At 43.8% G+C, this 22,453-nt stretch overlaps 1 protein-coding gene across 1 annotated transcript; it reads right to left on the bottom strand.

Moving 5' to 3' along the window:
- Positions 1 to 205: 205 nt before the first annotated feature.
- LOC121970578 (xyloglucan galactosyltransferase KATAMARI1 homolog) lies at positions 206 to 1,510 on the bottom strand. Its single transcript, XM_042521403.1, has one exon. The coding sequence runs from the start codon at positions 1,442 to 1,444 to the stop codon at positions 206 to 208; it is 1,239 nt and encodes a 412-aa protein (XP_042377337.1). The 5' UTR covers positions 1,445 to 1,510.
- Positions 1,511 to 22,453: the final 20,943 nt, after the last annotated feature.

The following is a 22,453-nucleotide window of genomic DNA, read 5'->3' as shown; positions in this document are numbered from 1 at the left end:
AAAAAAGAAAGTCAAAACAGCGAAGGTGGTGCTGAGCAACTACGTACTTTAATTTATCTACAAAATTAGGAAGAAACCGAAGTGTTAAAACAAATACAAAATATATATATATATATATATATATAAAGGCCTTAATTAGCATCTCAACCCGAAGCCATATGCTTGATCGGGTCGGATCGGGGATCGGACATGCTTAGATTTAATGTTAATTCCTCCCTTTGCGGAAGAAATGCTCCCACCCGGCAATTTCCTTCTCCCTCCCCACCAGTGCATACTTCCATGTTTCCCTTTCTTTGAAAACCACCGTAGCTTTTCTTCGTCTAATATCCCTCACCCTTTCGATCACGGCGGCAATTGCCACATCAAAGGCGTCCCTCACCCCTGGCGGTCTTGCTCTCGGATCCGCATACACCAACCTCGGGATCATCCTTATCACCTCCTCTCTCATCGCCCTCACCACCTTCTTCTTAATTTTCTTCAGTGCCTCCTCGATCCTCACATTCCCCTCCCTCACCTTGTCCTCCGGGATGAATACCGAGTACCTATTGTAGTTCCTCGGCAGGTGCCATAGATACTGAACGTAGGCCGACCCCGGGTGGAAGAAGACAGGCACGCACCCGGCCACCATGGCGTCGAACGTTGACCGCCGTGTGAATGAATCCCCCTGCGGCTGGAGGCAGAATACAGAACGCTCGAACATCCGCATCACGCTGTCCGGCGAGTGACATTTGCTGTAACCGATGTTGCACTCCAGCAACTTGCACTGTCGCGACTGCCGACACTGCTCCATTGCCTCGTTGCGGATCCACGCAGTCTCGCCTGTCCGCGCTCCGCCTGCGAAGGTGAACAACCACGGCCTCCGTGCCCGCCGCATCTTCTCCTGCCATGCTCGTACCTCGCTATCCGTCGATGGGTGGAAGTAGGTCGGGTAAGGTACTCCGACGTCGTTTCTCTTCCACGGGCTCGACTCGATCACTAGCACCGTCAAATTCTGTGCCTCTGGCAGAAGCATCAACTTGTTTCCCCAGTCATCATCGTGATCCGTCGGCCTTTGGAAGTCCCATGTGATGCGCCCTGCCACCATGAAGTGGTCCTGTCCACTCATGGCCCCCCACTCCGGCTTCGACCGGAGCCAACGGAATAGCTCCCGAGGAGTTGCATCGCGGACTGCCGCGGTGTTTGGAGCCCAGAGGTATCTCGCGATGTCAAGGCCGGCATAGTAGGGTACAAATATGGCAGCTGCGAGGGAAGAGTTGGTTGTGAGGCACTCATACTGCCGCATCCGGTTATGGAAGATAACGTCGAGCGCGAACTGATTTGTGGCGTACCATCCGCGGCCGGAGAAGACATTGCCATTTTTCTCTAGCTTGGGTCCGAGCCCCGCATTGGACGTGTACCGACACATATCGGTCCACCGGCTTAGCCTCCGGCAATGTTGGAGCATCTCGATGTTGAACTCGGGCGGAAGGTCGTGTACGAAAATGTAACGCCCGGCGCAGCGATCATCTTCCTTGACGATGGAGCGTCGAGGTTGTTGTTGCCGTGGCCGTGGTGGAGGCGACCGCGGTGGAGGGGTCCTTAATGGCGAAGGCGGAGCTGGAGGTGGAGAAGGTGGAGGTAGCGAAGTATGGGATGAAAGCAACCCGACTGGCATCCCAACGACAACTACAGGTTCCTCGGAATTCTTAGGATATAGGATTAAGAAGAACCACAAAGCACCGGAAACCGTGACGAGGAAGGCGCAGAAAATGGGGAGTAGGATCCAGTAGCGAATTTTGCTGCAGCCGATGATGTGTTTGTTGCCGAGTCTCGCCATGGCTGGCCTCAAAACCAGGCGGCGTCTCATGAAATGCCGCGGATGAGGTACTAGCTAGTTGAGGCAGGGAGCCAAATCCAAAGGCAAATCTTTGGTGGAAATTTTCTGCAATGATCTTTTGTCCTAAAATTTTAGAGGAATTTCGGTTCCGGCATTGATTGAATCTATTGTGGGGAGGGACAGGCCAACGACGACAATATCCTTCCCATTCTTAGCCGTGGCTGACAACGTCCATCTGTTTTTGGCCATGGCTTCCCGAAACATCGCGCATCAAGTGGACGAAGTAACGTTTGCACATGCGTGTTTTTCTTTTTTTTTTGAAATTTTGTAAATATTATTTGCTATTTAATTAATTCAGAACTCAAGAGCAAAGTGACCCTTGTTGAGGCAAATGTGGCAAAATTCTCGTCCTTAGTTCTTTATTTCTTCAGCTTGTTAATTGTGCTAGTCATATATGCTAAAAGACTGAGAGAATTCCTTTGAGATTGTAATTATAGGAGTATTATATTTCATGAGAGGATAATATATGCCATGAAGAGTATCAAGTGATGTTTAATTAGTAAAATTGCCATATTGATCATCTACAAGAATATATATTAGTAAATTGTACTCAAATTGAGTGCCCAATTGCAACTAAATTATTAGCAACAATTTTAATTGATTACATAATAGATTTATCTCCTGATTGCACTGATTGTAGTTACATGTGAAGTTGAAGATTCGTCCTTGAGAATGTGAAACAAAGGTTCTAGTAAGAGCTTTCAATATTTGGCAAGAGCTATCAAGTTCTACAATTATAGGAAATATATGCTTACTAAGTGTCTAAATCAGTCATGCCACAATTAGCTGATGTTTCTTGCTTCAGATAATATAATTTGGATCGTCTTCTTTGGGCTTAATATGGGTACCATCAAAACTCCAAGTAAAAAGGCGAGTAATGATAACTATCATTTTATTACATTATTTAGGTCATATACTCATACTTTTAGTCCTCTTGTGTGTTTTAATTTGTATTTATATTATATTTTACGAGTTTAGAATCATTTTAAGTTTTGATGTAATTTATCTTATATTTGTAAAATTATTACTAAATATTTAAATGTGCTATTCTTTGTAGACAATCAAGGGGCAATGAACTCGAGGCGGATAAAATCAAATTGAGCTTAAAGCTAAGGCTAAAGGAAGATAACCAATTTGTTCTAATTTGGACCGTTCATCCAAGATAAAGAGCTATCTGAGCCATCACTCAAAGATCTGGTCCATCCAAGTCTAAAGAGAGTAGATTGCACCTATTGATCAAGATATAGAGCCTTTGATTCCGGATCTGAACTGATCCAATTGTTGATCAAGATCTAAAAAATTATGTATCGTCCATTTAGATATGAGATAAATTCAAAACTAAGAAGCTACAATTGGAGGAGATGGTCAATTGGAGGCGGGGTGCAAAGTAGAGGAGGAGGAGAGAGTGATTTCCACCACCATCGTCGCCCATTAGAGTCCATCCATTGTCATCCACCGAGGTTAAGGGCTTTTCCTTCCTCATCTATCGACATCTGGAGAAGCAAGGGAATTCCCTACTTCCTCCCAGAGTAGTCACCAAGCTCCATTCATTAATTGCCCATCGACGCTGATATGGATATGGCATAGGGCAAAAGAGTAATTAAAGGAAAGAAGAGGGGTAATTTGACAAAAGGATGGTGTAGGGTTTTAAGGGGAGAACACTGTAGCAAAAAAGAGGGAGGGGAGGGGGGGGGGTGTTCGTGGAGCCGGTTTAAGCCGCCACCAACAGGAACCAAAGGGAGGTCTTCTTCCTCCCTCTTACAAGCCTCTCCGACGAGGACGTCGATCACTGGCTGCTACCCTCCCTTCCTTCCTCCAACAGCCACTTCTTCTCTTCTCTCTCGCTTCTACGCCTCTTCCGTCGTCAAAGAAGGAGGGAGCCAACTTCTCTCCCTCGTGCTCAACTCCTCGCCGGCGCCGGTTGTCGTTCTGCCCCTCTCTTCCTCCTCGCGACGCCACCGCTGAACCAGCCACTGCTCTTCTTCTTCTTCCTCACCGCTATGCCGTCGCCGGATAGCGTCGCAACACCGCTCCTCTACTGCTCCTCCAAAGCCGGCTGCCTCCAAGGACGACCACCCCCTTTCTCCATCTCGACCGCTGCCTTCATCTGTAACTCCGCGCACGTCGTCTTCTCGGGTTGCCACTAGAGTCGCCGGAGCCGACAGCCCACTACCCTCCTCTTCCTCTCTTCCTGCTGCCGCTATCGGAGCCGCTGCCGGCACCGCAGTCCACCGCCACAGCTGCTTTTCCCCTATTTTCGGTGGTCGTAGCCCTTATCGCCGGTGGGGCACGCCACCACCATCCTTGAATTTTTCAGCATCGTTATCCGCTCTATAACCCACAACAAGCAGTTCTTAGTCGTCGGTGTCGCTACCGGCATCGCAGATCTGTCGGTTCGGTTCTCTAGCTCTCGATCCATATTGTTGTATGTTTTCGCCATCGATCGGGCCTCCGGGCCACTGTCGCCATTATGCTTCGATCTGACATGTCTCTAACTTTTGAGCTGCGATTGTGTTTTACACTGTTTTGTGTCTAGTGTTCTTGTTGTTGTTATTTCTCGGCCTGCGTGTCGAGATCCTATCCTGGCCTGCGTGCCGCTATTAGTATCCCGACCTGCGTGCCGTTATTATTTCCCGACCTGCAGCTTATCTTCCGGATCCAGACCGCGTTTGGCTCTGTGCCTCTAGACTCAGCTCCACATCCGACTCTCGTTCGTCTACTCTTATGGGTCCCGACAACTAGAGCCGTGTCCTATCCGAGGGCGCCCCTGGGCCAGGGTACATTTTCCATACTCACCCCTCAATTATTTTATTAGTATATTATTAACCTGTTACTCATATATCCGTTGGATCCGCCTCGAGTCTCGAGATACCAGGGACCGGGGGGATGTTAGTTAGAGCCCTAGAGCCAATCATTTGATGATTGTTGTATGGACTCATTGTATCATATTCTTATATATATAAAGGCATTTGTTTATGGTTATTATGCTTACTTGTATTGGTGTCAAATAACTAAGTATAATAGCGTCCTTGAGTAGAAGGTTCTTACCTATATCAATCGGTTAGTTGAATCGATAGTGAGATGATATAGGGAACACTACTCTTAATCATTTCTAGTCAAGTATTAGCATTCAGGGACAATGTTAATGCGACGAGACTAGCATTTAAGTCAACTCGATGACTTGATCTCACAAGTCATGGATATAGAGATATCAAGTTGACACATGGGTATGCATTGAAGAATGTATACTGAATGACCCGCCATGAGAAAGTATCATGGATCGTTATATAAGTGTCATATACTTTCTCATGTGTCTATTAGTATGACTATTAGTCCTTGGACCTGAAGTCATCATGGTTCCCTACATAAGGAGTTACATACTTTGACTTCATCAAACGCCACCTGTAACTGGGTGGACTATAAAGGCGATTACTGGGTATGTAACAAATTATGCGGAGGGATGTGAGTGATGTAGATGGGATCTATCCCTCCTATATGACGGGAGAGACATCAATATTCTTGATAGAGTGAGATCACTAAGTGTATGACCATGCCCAAATGAGTCAATATGAGATGTTGAGCTCATTTGATTAAGTGAGTCTTCTTGGGATTCAAGATTTAGATTGATTAGAGGATGACACGGTATATGCCTCACATTGATCAATCTAGATGTCAAGGATAGAAGGACACTTGTCATATATTGTGAAGAGTCACAATTAGTAGTCACAAGGTGATGTTGGATCTCAACATTCTTATACTTGGGTAGTAATGATATGTTGCTAGATACCGCTCATTACTTATGCTTCTAAATGAGTTTAGGAGCATTGCCAATGTTATAAGAACCTATAGGGTCACACACAAAGGGCAATTAGATGGAGATTAGGTTCATTTGATGAACCTAAAGGATTAGGTCCATGTGATGAACCAAATTGGATTAAGAGTAATCCAAATTAGACTAATTGAGTTGGACTCAATTTGGTTCATGTGTTAGATGAGTCTAATTTGGACTTAAACTCATTGGGTCAATTTAATTCAATGAATAAAGATTCATTAAATTAAAATTGACTTGAACCAATGGTTAGATTTGATCAACCATTGGAGAGAAGTGACCAAGTTTGACTTGACTTGAGAGGAAGATGAAGAGTCAAGTTTGACTTGACCATTTGTCACCTCATTGGTGAGTTGGCAAAGAGTAGACCAATGACGATGCTCCACATCATCATGGTTGTTTAAGTGGGATGCCACCTCATAGGAGTTACCAAGAGTTGTGACTCTTGGTATTCCATGGAGGTTATTAACCTCTTAATGTGGCCGGCCACAATTTATTCAAGAGAGGAGTTTTTCATTTTGTGTGTAACTCTCATCTTCTTCCTCAAGCTCTCTTCTGTCCCTCTCTTCCTCCATTGCCGTGAGCCACAAAGGGTGCTAGCACACTCTAGTGTCTTTTCTCCATCTCCTTGTTCGTGTGGATATACATAGAGAATTGTCTACTTTGACATTCTCGAGATCCGGCATCATTTGGACGAGCGGGATTAAACGAAGGGCATCGCTTCAAAGGTATACCTTCTGATCTTGTAGATCTAATGTAGATCTAGGAGTAGAGAAACTCGTACACGAATTTTTAAACTTCACACAGATCCGGTGGCATGGGATTCGGGGTTTCCGGAACGCAAAAAGGCGGTTTTTGCGACCCGAAAATCCCTACAGTGGTATCAGAGTCACGTACGAAGCGTGTACGTGTTTATTTTGTGTTTTTATGAAAAGCTTTCAGTTCTGTAACTTTCTGTGAATTTCCTAATTTTATGTGTTTTATGGGTAATTTTCTCGTAGAAGCGAAACAACAAATGTTTCGGCACTTGTAGGCTTCGACTACTGAGAAAACCTTTCTGAAATAGCAAGGTTTCGCCCAATTCATTTTGGGACAGCGGACTAAGGCGCTGTATGATCACTTAGGAACACTCGCGATGGTCATATCGCGGGTAGGGGTGCTGCCCCTAACCCCACAAGGGGCTTCGTTCCGCGATTGCGCCCGAAAATCGCTAAACGGGACCGACGGGAATTTTTACTCATAAAATCGTAAAAATTGTGGGAAAATTTACAGAAATTTATAGAAATTACATAATTTAGAATTATATATCATTTTGTGATGGTCATGGCCGAAAGACCCCAGTTTAATTGGAAAAAAATTATGTTATAATTTATATTATGGCCTGCGTGCCATTTTCTGTGATGTGCGTGTTGTATATGATACGTGACCTGCGCATCATGCCTTTCCTATTTTATTTCCTGTTGTAAAATAGTTTTGACTCGAATGTAACTCGAGTTTCACCTTTGTAATGTACAAAATGAAGCGGTGGAAGGTCCACTCGAGATGGAGTTACGAAGAGGGTGCGAGCAACACAAGGTGGTCACCAGAAGGAGCTTGAGAAGCTGTTGACCATCTGATCTTCTCATTGGCTTGAGAAGATCGTAGTAGAGTCATGACTAATCACAAAAAGTTTAATTAATTTCTAGTGTGTGTATATGTGATGCATGCTAGATTAGTAATTAATTAGTACCTTAACGATTAGATTAGATCTAAGTCGCGCACATGATGCACCTCCACGATTAGATTAGATCTAAATCGAGTATATGATACACATCGACGATTAGATTAGATCTCAATCGTATCAACTCGAAATGCCTACCATGCCTGATACCCATCACTACCTCGATCACATGTTGTTGTTGAATCTGCCAAAGCAAAGCAACGCATATTATCTAGGTAGGGTGCGGAGGGACAATCTTGGTCCTGCCTATCAACGCATGGGTGAGTACAACTCAATTAGATTGAGTAACTAGTTAACTCAATTGGATCGAGTTTAACTATAGGCATTTTTCAATGGTTGGTAGATAGGTCAAAATCACATTTATATTAATTCTTGGGTGATTTAGCCAAAGCTAACTCAAGTTTTAATATATATGCGAATCTTGATCCTATAAACAAGAGTTGCATAGAGATGTAATTGGTAATTAGTTACCTACCAATCATACTAGGTCTTGGGCGATTTAGCCAAAGCTAACTCAAGGCGTAGTATAATGTCGATCTTGTCCTATTTGAATTATAGAATTCAGTGGGAGCATCATTTAATTAAAGGCCTAATTAGATGATTAATTGGAATATGATATTTATTTTTCTGCATTTTTCTATTGTAGATTATCATGTCGTCAAACACAAACTCCTTCTCCCTGCGTTCTGTCCTCGATAAGGACAAGCTCAATGGGGCTAACTTCCTGGACTGGTACAGGAACCTGAGAATAATTCTCACACAGGAACAAAAACTGTACATCCTGGAGCAGCCCATTCCTGAGGCACCTCCTGCCACTGCCACGCGACCTGATCGTGATGCTTACAAGAAGCATCAAGATCACGCATTAGATGTGTCATGACTTATGCTCGCGACCATGAACTCTGAGCTTCAGAAGCAACACGAGTTGATGGGCGCTTATGATATGGTTGAACATCTTCGTCAACTATATCAATGACAAGTGAGGCACGAGAGATTCGAGATCTCTAAGGCACTGTTTCAGTGCAAGATGCAAGATGGGACTCTCGTAGGCCCATATGTACTCAAAATGATTGGGTACATAGAAAACCTACAGAGGTTGAGATTCCCGCTTGGCCAAGAGCTGGCCACTGATCTGATCTTGCAATCATTGCCAGATAGCTATAATCAATTCGTTCTAAATTATAACATGAACGAAATTAACAAGCCACTTCCCGAGCTACTTAGCATGCTAAGAACTGCTGAGCTCAACCTTAAGAAGGTTAAGCCCAACTCTATTTTGATGGTTCAGAAACACAAGGGCAAGGGCAAGCCCAAAGGTAAGGGAAAGTCCCAAGCCAAGGGCAAAGGTAAGGCACTGAAACCCAAAGGAGGGATTGCCAAGGATGCTACCTGCTTCCACTGTGATCAGACCAGGCACTGGAAGAGGAATTGCAAAGTGCACTTGGAAGATCTTAAGAAGAAGAGAAGTGAGACTTCCACTTCAGGTATATATATGTTATAGAAGTCAATCTATCTATTTCTTCATCATGGGTATTAGATACCGGATGTGCTTCTCATATTTGTACTAATGTGCAGGCGCTGAGAAATAACAGGGCATTGACGAAAGGCGAGGTGGACCTACGAGTAGGCAATGGAGCACTGGATGCTGTTGTTGCTATAGGAACTTATTCTCTATCTTTGCCCTTTGGGCTTGTACTAGAATTGGATGATTGTTGTCATGTGCCTGCTTTGACTAAGAACATTATATCAGTTTCTTGTTTAGACAAGAAAGACTTTTCATTTATAATAAAGAATAAATGTTGTTCAGTTTATTTAAATGATATGTTCTATTGTAGTGCACCTCTGATGAACGGACTCTACATTCTAGACCTTGAAAATCCTATCTATAACATAAGTACCAAGAGGTTCAAGTCAAATGACATGAACCAAACCTATATCTGGCACTGTCGCTTAGGTCATATAAATGACAAACACTTATCCCAGCTCTATAAGGATGGTTTGCTGGACTCATTTGATTTTGAATCATATGAGACATGCGAGTCATTCCTTCTAGGCAAGATGACCAAGACTCCCTTTAGTGGACACAGTGAGAGAGCGACTGACTTGTTATGTCTTATACATAGTGATGTATGTGGCCTTTTCAATATCACTACTAGAGGTGGTTATAGGTACTTCATTACATTTACTGATGACTTCAGTAGATATGTTTATGTGTACCTGATGACACATAAGTCAGAATCTTTTGAAAAGTTCAAAGAATTCAAGAATGAAGTACAAAACCAGCTTGGCAAGAGTATTAAGATACTTCGATCAGATCGAGATGGAGAATACTTTAGTCATGAGTTTCGTGACTATCTAGCTGAGTGTGGGATCCTATCCCAACTCACTCCTCCTGGAACACCACAGTGGAATGGTGTATTTGAAAGGAGGAATCGTACCTTATTAGATATGGTACGGTCTATGATGAGTCACACAAATCTTCCTATGTATCTTTGGGGCTATGCTCTAGACACAGCAACCTTCATTCTCAATCGAGTTCCATCTAAGGCTGTAATAAAGACATCATATAGGATATGGACTGGGAGAGATGTTCAGGTGTCTTTTATGAGGATTTGGGATTGTGAGGCTTACGCTCGACGTCAAGTCTCGGACAAATTGGGACTCAAATCCGATAAGTGCTATTTTATTGGATATCCCAAGGAAACAAAGGGATATTACTTCTACATTCCCAGTCAACACAAGATAGTTGTGGCTAAGACTGGGGTATTTCTAGAATGAGATTTTGTTTCTAGAAAAACTAGTGGGAGTACGTTCGATCTTGAAGATGTTCAAGATGTGAACCATAGCACTGAAGCCTCGATGGAAGTTGAACTGGAACAAAAAAGTGTTGTGGATGATGTTGTTCCACAAGGAGTTGAGGAACAATAACCAGTTCAAGTATACCTACCTCTTCGCAGGTCTGATAGGGTACGTCGTCAGCCTGAGAGATATTCATTTCTCTTGTCTGACCATGATGACGTTGTGCTCATTGAGGATGAGCCTACCTCCTATCAGGAAGCTGTGATGAGACCAGATTCCGAGAAATGGCTAGAGGTCATGAGATCCGAGATCAAATTCATGTACACTAACCAAGTATCGACTTTGGTTGATCCACCTGAAGGGGTCAAACCCATTGGGTGTAAGTGGTTCTTTAAGAGAAAGACTGACATGGATGGACTTATTTATAAGGGTCGCTTGGTAGCTAAAGGTTTCAAGCAAATTCATGGTATTGACTATGATAAAACCTTTTCTCCAGTAGCGATGTTTAAATCCATTCGGATCATGCTTGCTATTGCAGCATACCACGATTATGAGATCTGGTAGATGGATGTCAAAATCGCGTTTCTAAATGGAAACCTGCTCGAGGATGTGTATATCACACAACCTGAGGGTTTTGTAGATCCACAGCATACTGGCAGAGTATGTAAGTTGCATAGGTCCATTTATGGACTAAAGCAAGCTTCTCGGAGCAGGAATCTTCGATTTGATGAAACAATCAAATAGTTTGGTTTTATCAAGAATGAAGATGAACCTTGTGTCTACAAGAAGGTTGTTGGGAGCATAGTTGTCTTCCTTATATTGTATGTGGATGACATACTACTGATTGGAAAAGATATCCCTTTGCTGCAGTCTGTCAAGACTTGGCTAGGGACTTGTTTCTCAATGAAGGACTTAGGTGAAGCATCCTGCATTCTAGGCATACAGATCTATAGAGATAGATCTAAGAGATTGCTTGGCCTATGTCAGAGTACATACATTGACAAGGTACTACTACGGTTTGCCATGCAGAACTCCAAGAAGGGATTTCTGCCGATGTCACATGGTGTTAGTCTTTCGAAGACTCAAGGTCCCTCTTCTAGAGAGGAGAGAGACCGCATGGATCGATCCCTTATGCTTCAGCCATAGGATCTATCATGTACGCCATGCTATGTACTAGTCCTGATGTCTCGTATGCTTTGAGCATGACGAGCAGATACCAGTCAGATCCAGATGAAAGTCACTGGATAGCGGTCAAGAATATTGTTAAGTACTTGAGAAGAACTAAAGAATATTTCTTGATATATGGAGGCGATGACGAGCTAGCTGTAAAGGGTTACAATGATGCTAGCTTCCAAACTGATCAGGATGATTATCGATCGCAGTCGGGGTTCATGTTTTGCATAAATGGTGGTACTGTGAGCTGGAAGAGTTCGAAGCAGGACACAGTTGCTGATTCTACAACAAAAGACGAGTATATTGGTGCATCAGAAACAGCAAAGGAGGCAGTTTGGATCCGTAAGTTCATTACTGAATTTGGGGTGGTTCCTAGCATAGCTGATCCCATAGAACTCTATTGTGACAATAATGGAGCAATAGCATAGGCTAAGGAACCTCGCTCACACCAGCGGACCAAACACATACTACGACGCTTCCATCTCATTCGAGAGATCATAGATAGAGGAGATGTGAAGATTTGCAGAGTACCCACTAAGACTAACATCGCAAATCCCTTGACCAAGACTTTGGCACAGAGAAAGCATGATGGTCACACTAGGTCTTTGGGCCTTAGAGCCTATACTGATTGGCAATAGTGCTAGTGGGAGATTATTAGTTAGAGCCCTAGAGCCAATCATTTGATGATTGTTGTATGGACTCGTTGTATCATATTCTTATATATATAAAGGCATTTGTTTATGGTTATTATGCTTACTTGTATTTGTACCAAATAACTAAGTATAATAGCGTCCTTGAGTAGAAGGTTCTTACCTATATTAATCGGTTAGTTAAATCGATAGTGAGATGATATAGGAAACACTACTCTTAATCATTCCTACTCAAGTATTAACATTTAGGGACAATGTTAATGCGACGAGACTAGCATGTAGGTCAACTCGATGACTTGATCTCACAAGTCATGGATATAGAGATATCAAGTTGACACATGGGTATGCATTAGAGAATGTATACTGAATGACCCACCATGAGAAAGTATCATAAATTGTTTTATGAGTGTCATATACTTTCTCATGTGGCTATTAGTATGACTATTAGTCCTTGGACCTGAAGTCACCATGATTCCCTTCATAAGGAGTTACATACTTTGGCTTCGTCAAACGTCACCCGTAACTGAGTGGACTATAAAGGCGATTACTGGGTATGTAACAAATTATGCGGAGGGATGTGAGTGATGTAGATGGGATCTATCCCTCCTATATGACGGGAGAGACATCGATATTCTTGATAGAGTGAGACCACTAAGTGCATGGTCATGCCCAAATGAGTCAATATGAGATGTTGAGCTCATTTGATTAACTGAGTCTACTTGGGATTTAAGATTTAGATTGATTAGAGGATGACACGGTCTATGCCTCACATTGATCAATCTAGATGTCAAGGATAGAAGGACACTTGTCATATATTATGAAGAGTCACAATTAGTAGTCACAAGATGATGTTGGATCTCAACATTCTTATAACTTGGGTAGTAATGATGTGTTGCTAGATACCGCTCATTACTTATGCTTCTAAATAGGTTTAGGAGTATTGCCAATGTTATAAAAACTTATAGGGTCACCCACAAAGGGTAATTAGATGGAGATTAGGTTCATTTGATGAACCTAAAGGATTTGGTCCATGTGATAAACCAAATTGGATTAAGAGTAATCCAAATTAGGCTAATTGAGTTGGACTCAATTTGGTTCATGTGTTAGATAAGTCTAATTTGGACTTAGACTCATTTAGTCAATTTAATTCAATTAATAGAGATTCATTAAATTAAAATTGATTTGAACCAATGGTTAGATTTGATCAACCATGAGAGAGAAGTGGTCAAGTTTGACTTGACTTGAGAGGAAGATGAAGAATCAAGTTTGACTTGACCATTTGCCACCTCATTGGTGAGTTGGCAAAGAGTGGACCAATGATGATGCTCCACATCATCATGGTTGCTTAAGTGGGATGCCACCTCATGGGAGTTACCAAGAGTTGTGACTCTTGGTATTCCATGGAGGTTATTAACCTCTTAATGTGGCCGACCACAATTTATTCAAGAGAGGAGTTTTTCATTTTGTGTGTAACTCTCATCTTCTTCCTCAAGCTCTCTTCTCTCCCTCTCTTCCTCCATTGTCGTGAGCCACAAAGGGTGCTAGCACACTCGAGTTTCTTTTCTCCATCTCCTTGTTCGTGTGGATATACATAGAGGAGTGTCTACTTTGACATTCTCGAGATCAGGCATCATTTGGACGAGCAGGATTAAGCGAAGGGCATCGCTTCAAAGGTATACCTTCTGATCTTGTAGATCTAATATAGATCTATGAGTAGAGAAACTCGTACACGAATTTTTAAACTTTTCACGGATCCGGTGGCATGGGATTCGGGATTTCCGCATCGTAAAAAGGCAGTTTTTACGGCCCGAAAATCCCTTCAGGGGACCCAGTCGCTGGTTGCAGGTAGCGTTGACCAGAGGACTTCTGAACACTTGGTCAACACAGAAGCCATCTCAGCACACCCCCCTCCAGGACGTCGCGACTCGGTCAACATTCTCGCCACCTCACCCAACGATCCGTCTGACTTAGCTTCCGGACGGGATAAATTTGGCACCGTCTGTGGGAATCTCCTTCACCTATTTTGGAATGTGAAGATGGACGACGTCGGGAGGTTCTCTGCCATTATCACTGTCCTGGAGGATTCCGACAGGCATATTATCTTCTACCCACACTTCACGGGTATTCGGGAGTTGAGGGATCGAGTGGAGCTTCAGTTGGCCGACAGGTTAGTTTTTCCATTATGTTTTTTCCTGACTCCACGGGTATTCGGGAGTCAAGGGACCGAGACAAATACTTAGCCGGTTGGCACGACTCCCCGATTAGGTACGTTACAAACTCTGCTCCCTTTTTACGGTTATAGGAGCTGCTATAGCTCCCTGATAAAAGACTAAGATCCTAGTTCCTTGATCAAATACTAGGGTCTTCGGTTTTTGATCGGACACTAGGGGTCCAACTCCCCGCTCATACAGTAGAGACACAGCTCCCCGATCATTGACTCGCAGCACGACTTCCCGATCAGGATCTAGGAGTCTCGTTCTTTGATTACATTCTAGGGACCTTACTCTCCAATCAGGGACTAGGGGCCCAACTCCCCGATCAGGTGTGGTACATGCTCTGCACCCTTTACCATGGGACTCTGCATCCTCTTACTGTTATAGGCGCTTCACTCTGTTGCTATCATATGTTCTACATTCTCCACCTGTTTTGCGTCCTCTTACATCTACAGGTTATGCTCCCTTTACTCACGGTGCTATGCTTTCTTATATGACTATGGATTTTGCTCCTATATATTGGCTTCACTCCCTTTGACGGTCAGGGCTCAGATTATTATCTTCTCCCCTCAATTCACGGGTATTCAGGAGTTGAGGAGCCGAGACAGATCCTCAGTCGGTCGACATCACTCCGCGATCAGGTATGATAAAGGCTTTGCTCCCTCATGTTGCTACGGGATCCGCTTCTACGAACTTCAGGGCTTATCTTCCCCTGGTCGGGGTTGAGCAGTCTTCATTGGTCTCGGACCGAAGTATATCATCTCTTACCTCTCCTGTTCGGGGTCGAGATAATCACCACCGGTCTCGGGTCAGAGTATATCATCTCTTACCTCCCCCGTTCGAGGTCGAGATAATCGCCACCGGTCTCGAACCGGAATATATCATCTCTTACCTCCCCCGTTCGGGGTCGAGATAATCGCCACTGGTCTCAGACCAGCGTATCGCCACCGGTCTCGGACCGGACTATCGCCACCGGTTTCGAACCAGAGTATCGCCACTGGTCTCAAACCAGAGTATCGCCACTGGTCTCGGACCGGAGTATCACCACTAGACTAGAGTATCGCCACTGGTCTCGGACCGGAGTATCACCACTAGACTAGAGTATCGCCACGGGTCTCGGACTAGAGTATCACCACTGGTCTCGGACCAGAGTATCACCACCGGTCTCGGACCGGAGTATTGCCACTAAACCAAAGTACGCCAGGGTCTCAGAGTCTCTCCCAGTACGAGCTATAAGTGAGCATGCTCTCACGCCCAACGACCTCCCGGTCGGCACTCACCGCTCACTTGCTGCTCTACTCAGCACTCATCATACTCGCTCCACTCGCCGCTCTGCCCGACACTCATCATGCACGTTTCGCTCACCGCTTTTGCTCGGTCGACACTTACCGCTCACTTGTCGCTTTGCTCGGCACTCATCGCATTCGCTCCACTTGCCGCTTTGCCCGGCACTCATCGTTCGTGACTTACTACTCTGCTCGGCACCCATCGTTCGCATCTCAATCACCGATATGCTCGACACCCACCATTCACGTCTCAATCTCCACTATGCCTGACACTCACCGCTCTTGCCTCACTTGTCGCTTTGCCCAGAACTCGTCCCTCGCATCTCCCTCATCGCTTTGCCCCGCATCTGGCGCTCGGTCGACATTTTTTCGGTCGTGCTCACGGCTCTACTCGCCCATCATTCTCTTTATTACGTGGTAGCAAATTATTGACGCTCTGTCAATATTTTTCTCGATCGGGCTCACGGCTCTGCTCATCCATCATTCTCTCTATTGCCCGGTCATGATTTATTATCGCTCGGTCGACATTTTTTTAGTCGTCCGGTCGTGATTTATTGTTGCTCAATCACGCGCTCGACACCGCTCACCCTTCGTCTTTTGATCCGTTCAACATTTTTTGATCCAGGTCGGCCTTATTCGATGGCCCGGTCGCGATTTACTATCGCTCAGTCGACACTTGCTCGGTCGCGCTCACAGGTTTGCTAGTCCATCAGTCTCTCTATGGCTTAGTCGCGATTTACTATCGCTCGGTCGACATTTTTCTCGATCGCGGTTACTCTCGTTCGGTAGACATTTTCTCGGTCGCGCGTTTGATACCACTCGCCTATCGTCTCTCGACCCGCTCGGTTGTCGCCCTATCACCCGATCGACATTAGTGTTTTACTTCTCGCTTGGCATGTACATAATCGCCCGATCGATCTGCTTAGCATCACTCGACCGTCTGCTCGATATCGTTCAATTTTTCGCTTGACCTCCGATCAATCGCTTGCTCGGTATTGCTCGGTCTCTCATTTAGCATTCGACCGATTGCCCGCCCGACACGATGATCAGACTCTACATTCAGGAGGGATTTTGTTCTTAGTTTGGTTGGATCTAGTCAGTCGGAATCACGCCTCCTTCGACTAGACTTGAAGGGGAGGCTTGTGATATGGATATGACATAGGGCAGAACAGTAATTAAAGGAAAGAAGAGGGGCAATTTGGTAAAAGGATGGTGTAGTGTTTTAAGGGAGAACTATCGAGGAGCCGGTTTGAGCCGCCACCAACAGGAACCAAAGGGAGGTCTTCTTCCTCCCTCTAACAGGCCTCTCCGACGAGGACGTCGATCGCCGGCTGCTACCCTCCCTTCCTTCCTCCAACAGCCACTTCTTCTCTTCTCTCTCTCGCTTCTGCAACTCTTCTGCCGCCAAAGAAGGAGGGAGCCAACTTCTCTCCCTTGTGCTCAACTCCTCGCCGGCGCCGGTTGCCGTTCTGCCCCTCTCTTCCTCCTCGCGACGCCACCGCCGGACCAGCCACTGCTCTTCTTCTTCTTCCTCCCCGCGATGCCGCCGTCGGATAGCGTCGCAACACCGCTCCTCTACTGCTCCTCCAAAGTCGGCTACCTCCAAGGCCGACCACCCCCTTTATCCATCCCGACCGCTGCCTTCATTTGTAGCTTCGCGCACGTCATCTTCTCGGGTTGCCACCAGAGTCGCCGGAGCCGACATCCCATTGCCCTCCTCTTCCTCTCTTCCTGCTACCGCTATCGGAGACACTGCCGACACCGCAGTCCACCGCCACAGCTGCATTTCCCCCATTTTCGCACACCTCGTCCATTCCTTCTCAGTGGTCGTTGCCCTTATCGTCGGTGGGGCACGCCACCGACTATCCTTGCATTTTCCAGCATCGTTATCTACTCTATAACCCACAATGAGCAGTTCTTAGTCGTCGGCGTCGCTACAGGCATCGCAGATCTGTCGGTCCGGTTCTCTGGCTCTCGATCTGTATTGTTGTATGTTTTCCCCATCGATCGGCCCTCTGGGCCACTGTCGCCATTATGCTCCGATCTGACCTGTCTCTAGCTTTTGAGCTATGATTGTGTTTTACACTGTGTTTTGTGTCTAGTGTTCTTGTTGTTGTTATTTCTCGGCCTGCGTGCCGAGATCCTATCCCGGTCTGTGTGCCGTTATTATTTCCCGACCTGTAGCTTGTCTTCCGGATCCAGACCGTGTTCGACTCTGTGCCTCCAGACCCAACTCCACATCCGACTCCCGTTCGTCTACCCTTCTGAGTCCCGACAACTCGAGCCGCATCCCATCAGAGGGCGCCCCCCGGGCCAGGGTACATTTTCCATACTCATCCCTCATTTACTTCATTATTATATTATTAACCTATTACTCATATATCCGTTGGATCTTCCTCGAGCCTCGGGATACCAGGGACCGGAGGGGACCCGGTCACTGGCTGCAGGTAGCATTGACCAAAGAACTTCTGAAGACTTGGTCAACACAGAAACCATCTCAGCACACCCCCTCCAGGACATCGCGACTCGGTCAACATTCTCGCCACCTCACCCGACGGTCCGTCTGACTTCGCTTCCGGACGGGATCATACGCCATCCGCGATCCACCGAAGATCCAATCCAAGGAGAAGCAAGGGGATTCCCTACTCTTGCAACTGCATCCATCTTATACTTAGGAATCCACACCCAATCACCATCTTCCTCAGACATAATGAGCATGAACAGGACATGGAGCAAAGGTGTAAAATACGACATACGAATAATAATTAAATAATAAGGTTATTTGGCAAATAATTTTATGAATTTTTTAAAAAATTTTAGAATTTTTTCAAGATTTAAACGGAGTCCGTATGACACGTTTAAGAGGATAAAGCTATTAGGCGTGGGGAAAACTTGTTTAGAATATCCATTTAAAGTGAGAGTTGATTGATTTCAATTAACCTAAGTTGTAATCGAATAACTTAAGTATAATATATATAAACCTAGGTATATATCTAATAACCTAGGTTTTATTCCCATTTGTTTCTCCATTCTTCTCTTCCATTCTCTGATCCTTCTCCTTCCCCTCTCACGTCTCTGCTCGACATCGCCGGCTGACACCCATGCCACCTGACCAGTGATGCCACGACCATTTTTTATTTGGATTGGGGACTTTGATTCAAGGACTTTGTTTTGGGACGAGCATCTCGATGTAGGATTTCTGGACACGATCTACGTATAAAGGCGGGTATTTCTTTCTTGGCTTCTATTAGTTCTTTGAACTTTAAAGCATGCCTATATTTGGATGTTTAGGTTGTGTTTACCTTAAATCTGTATGTTTGCTGCTTTCCTGTTTGATACTTATGCTTGATCTTTGAGACAATCTAGTTATATTCTATACAGTCTCGTTTCTTGATACCTGAACTCTATTGTATATACACATGTAGAGTATGTATCATAGGGATGTCTGGTTGATTTGGGTTAACATGCTAATTATGTATATCTTTGTTGATTGTACACATGATTGGTATGTATTATAGGAGTTACATGATTGACTGTCCATTTGCATATAGTGTGTGTACACCTCTCCAGTGTAATTATGGTGGGTTTCTTGTGGATTATACCTTTGTGGTTATGGGCATATGTGTTTTGTATGGCTATCGGAGGATTCTGGTTGATTATATCTATGTGGTTATGTGTATGTGTCTGGTTGTGATATTGGAGGTATTATGTTGATTATACCTACATTGTAGAGTGCGTACGTGTATGGTTGGTACGCGCCTGGTGTGCTATTTGATATACTTTGTTGTTTAGTAGACACCAGTTGGATTTACCTATACCTAAAGGTGTTAGATGGATTTTTATACTGGAAGTGCTATGTGGATTGGGGATGTTGCATCGATGATGATCATGTCGGTATCATGATTATTTATCATGTTCATCATTCATTACATGTTGACGACCATTGTCTCCCTTGTGGTGTGAGATAGTCGTAAGTCATTCATAGTTGCCTATTCGGCCACTGTGGGAGAGTGGTAGCTAGGAGTGGACTAGTCCTGTTTTGCTGTTGTCATTTTTTTACAAAGACAATATTTTTACAACGCTTAAAAAGCGTTATTTTTTTACAAAGACAACGATTTTACAATGCTTAAAAAGCATTATTATTTTTATGCAAAAGAAAATGCTGAGCATTGTCATTCTTTGTAAAGACAACACATAAAAAATGTTGTTTATTTTATTTACACCATGAATTACTTAATTAAATCCTTATAAATAACACCAATTAAAATATCATGAAAGTACAACTAATCAATCTTCTTACTATTAAAATAGGAATGTGTCATACAATTCAAATAAAAAATATATAGACATAATCCACAAACTTTGGATTCATATTAAGTCAATATAAAAACAAAAAACCTACATACTAGACATGTATATTAGTTATAACATATCTTACTTTTTGGATTGAATCTTTCTGGTATATTGCATCTTTTTAGAAATATATGAGTACCTTTTTTGACAAAACAAAAAGTCCACTTTTAGTTTCTTTCCACATTCATCTGGAAGGAAGAAAAATATTACATTATAATTAAGATAAAACAAGCCACATAATCAATACATTAAATTATTATATTATAATTAAAATGAAGTAGCTCACATAATCAATACATTAAACTCAATGAATAGATTTGACAATGACAATAAGCTAACAACAGATATACCATTTATATATTAAACTCAAGATAATAAGCAAACTCACATAATTAATTGTTGTGAATCTCTCTCGATAGTTTCAACTTCTTCAATAATTTCTCATAAATTTCATCACATAATAAGCACATTTTTTTCTATATTATTGTCAAGGAGCTGATGGTAATTAGAGACAAATTCACTTAGTATTTCTTCTACCTTTGCTTCCTTGTTTTGAAAAATGTTAAGGCCCTTCATACGTTAATATAATATGCACGTTTCAAATGATTTTAAGAATGCTACATGTGAAAAAGTTGGCTCTACGTAACATAGTACCTGTGCAATTTGGCTCTACATAAAGTTCTTGTCTAGTTGAGCTTGCATCATATTCTTCTTCCATTCTCTTGATACATGTTTATCTTAAAAATATATATATATAACAGGTAAGAAAATCTTTGTAATAAGCAGGTGGTAGAAAATTTAGTTGCTTGTGGCATGATCATTGTGTATTCTCAATAGAAAGGAACAGAAAAACTAAAATCAACAACAAGTAACTGATATCCATTATTTTTATTCCACTGAATGATATCAACAAGAGAGATGAAAACTGATATTGATGCATGGCAAGTAATTAGGGTTCAGATCATTAACATAACCACTTTCCTTCTTGCACTACTAGAATAATGCTCTTTAAGGACACACATAAATGTCCTTAAAGACCAAATTGTTACTTTGATATATTAGAAGCAAATACATTTAGGAAGGAATCTTTAAGTTGTTCCTATGTAAGACACGCTAGACAAGCAACCAATGTGACCATGCACCAAGCTATATCATTCAAGGACCAAATTATTGCAATAGTTTAAGTTCTTGTAGAGCTGTGTGTTCTATTACCAGGGACTTGAACCTTATTAATTGACAATAAAAAATAAGGGGAAAAAGATTTTTGATATCAGTTCTTAGTCTCAGTTACTTGTACAGTTGTGTTCAGTTCCGAGCCCCTCCTGAAAATGATTCAATGACATTTTATTGTGTGTAAATAGCAAGCAGAAAAATCCAAAAATGCTAATGTATCATCATTTTCAGAAGAACTGTCAACAAACTACAAAGGAATCAACACAATCAAATGTATCATAGCTTAGGTTCCTTTGCTGATCCCTTTGGTAGAAAATAACCCTATATCCTCCTTCAAGTTGACCTAGATTTGCCTTTCTCTTTTTGTTTTGCCAATGGAAAAGGCAAATTTTAGTTTATTGATTTAGGACAAGTCGAAAGCAATGTCCATAAAAGGATAGATAGTGATCCCGTCCGGAGGCTGAGTCGGACGGAGGCTGGTCGAGGTGTCCCGATGGTTGACGGAAGGTCGTAGAAGATGATTCGACTCCCGCGGGTGGCTGACGCTGCTGCAAGACCCTGCACACACTCAGACAATCTCCCCCCTCATATTAGAGACCGAAACCCAGGGAAAAAGTCCCCGGATCAGGCCCTCCGACGCTCAAGTCAGGTCCTTTTTCCTCAGAAAAAAAAGCAGAGAGAAGAAGAAGAGAAAACTAGTTGTAGAAAAAAGTGACGAGGGAGTGTGTGCGCGTACCTGCGTACGAGGGATTTCTCCCCTTTTATGCGTCCTCCTTTTAGAACCTGTCATCCTGTCAGAAAACGTTAGGCACCGGGCTTTGTCCTGTAGTCCCGGACACCTGTCGCGCTGCTATTTGCCGTGAAAGCATCTCTCTGTTTTGGAAACTCCGCCTTCGCATATGGGTTTTGTCTTGTAGCGAGAGACAGCTGGCGGGCTACTATTGGATATGAGGGCATCTTTTCATTTTAGGAACCTCCGCCTTCGCACGTATTGTTGGTATGTAATGATTATCCTCGACGGACCGTTGAGATTCTCCGCACCCGAACTACTTGGCTTCTCCGATCCATTGCGACTTGCACTGGCCTTGCTTCTCCCTAGCAGTTCCAGCCTCTAAGTGTCACCTGCCAGACGGTCTGACTCTGCTCAGCTTTGCCGATCCCCACCTGCTTCTGTCTGGTTCTGCCGATCCCGATTTGCTTCCGCCTGGCTCTGCCGATCCCGATTTGCTTCCGCCTGGCTCTGCTGATCCCGACCTGCTTCCGCCTGGCTCTGCTGATCCCGACCTGCTTCCGCCTAGCTCTGCCGATCCCGATTTGCTTCCGCCTGGCTCTGCTGATCCTGACCTGCTTCCGCCTGGCTCTGCTGATCCCGACCTGCTTC

This window comes from Zingiber officinale, chromosome 1B, assembly GCF_018446385.1.
Source record: "Zingiber officinale cultivar Zhangliang chromosome 1B, Zo_v1.1, whole genome shotgun sequence".
NCBI classification, from domain to species: domain Eukaryota; kingdom Viridiplantae; phylum Streptophyta; class Magnoliopsida; order Zingiberales; family Zingiberaceae; genus Zingiber; species Zingiber officinale.
This window is presented reverse-complemented; position numbering and strand designations above follow the sequence as displayed.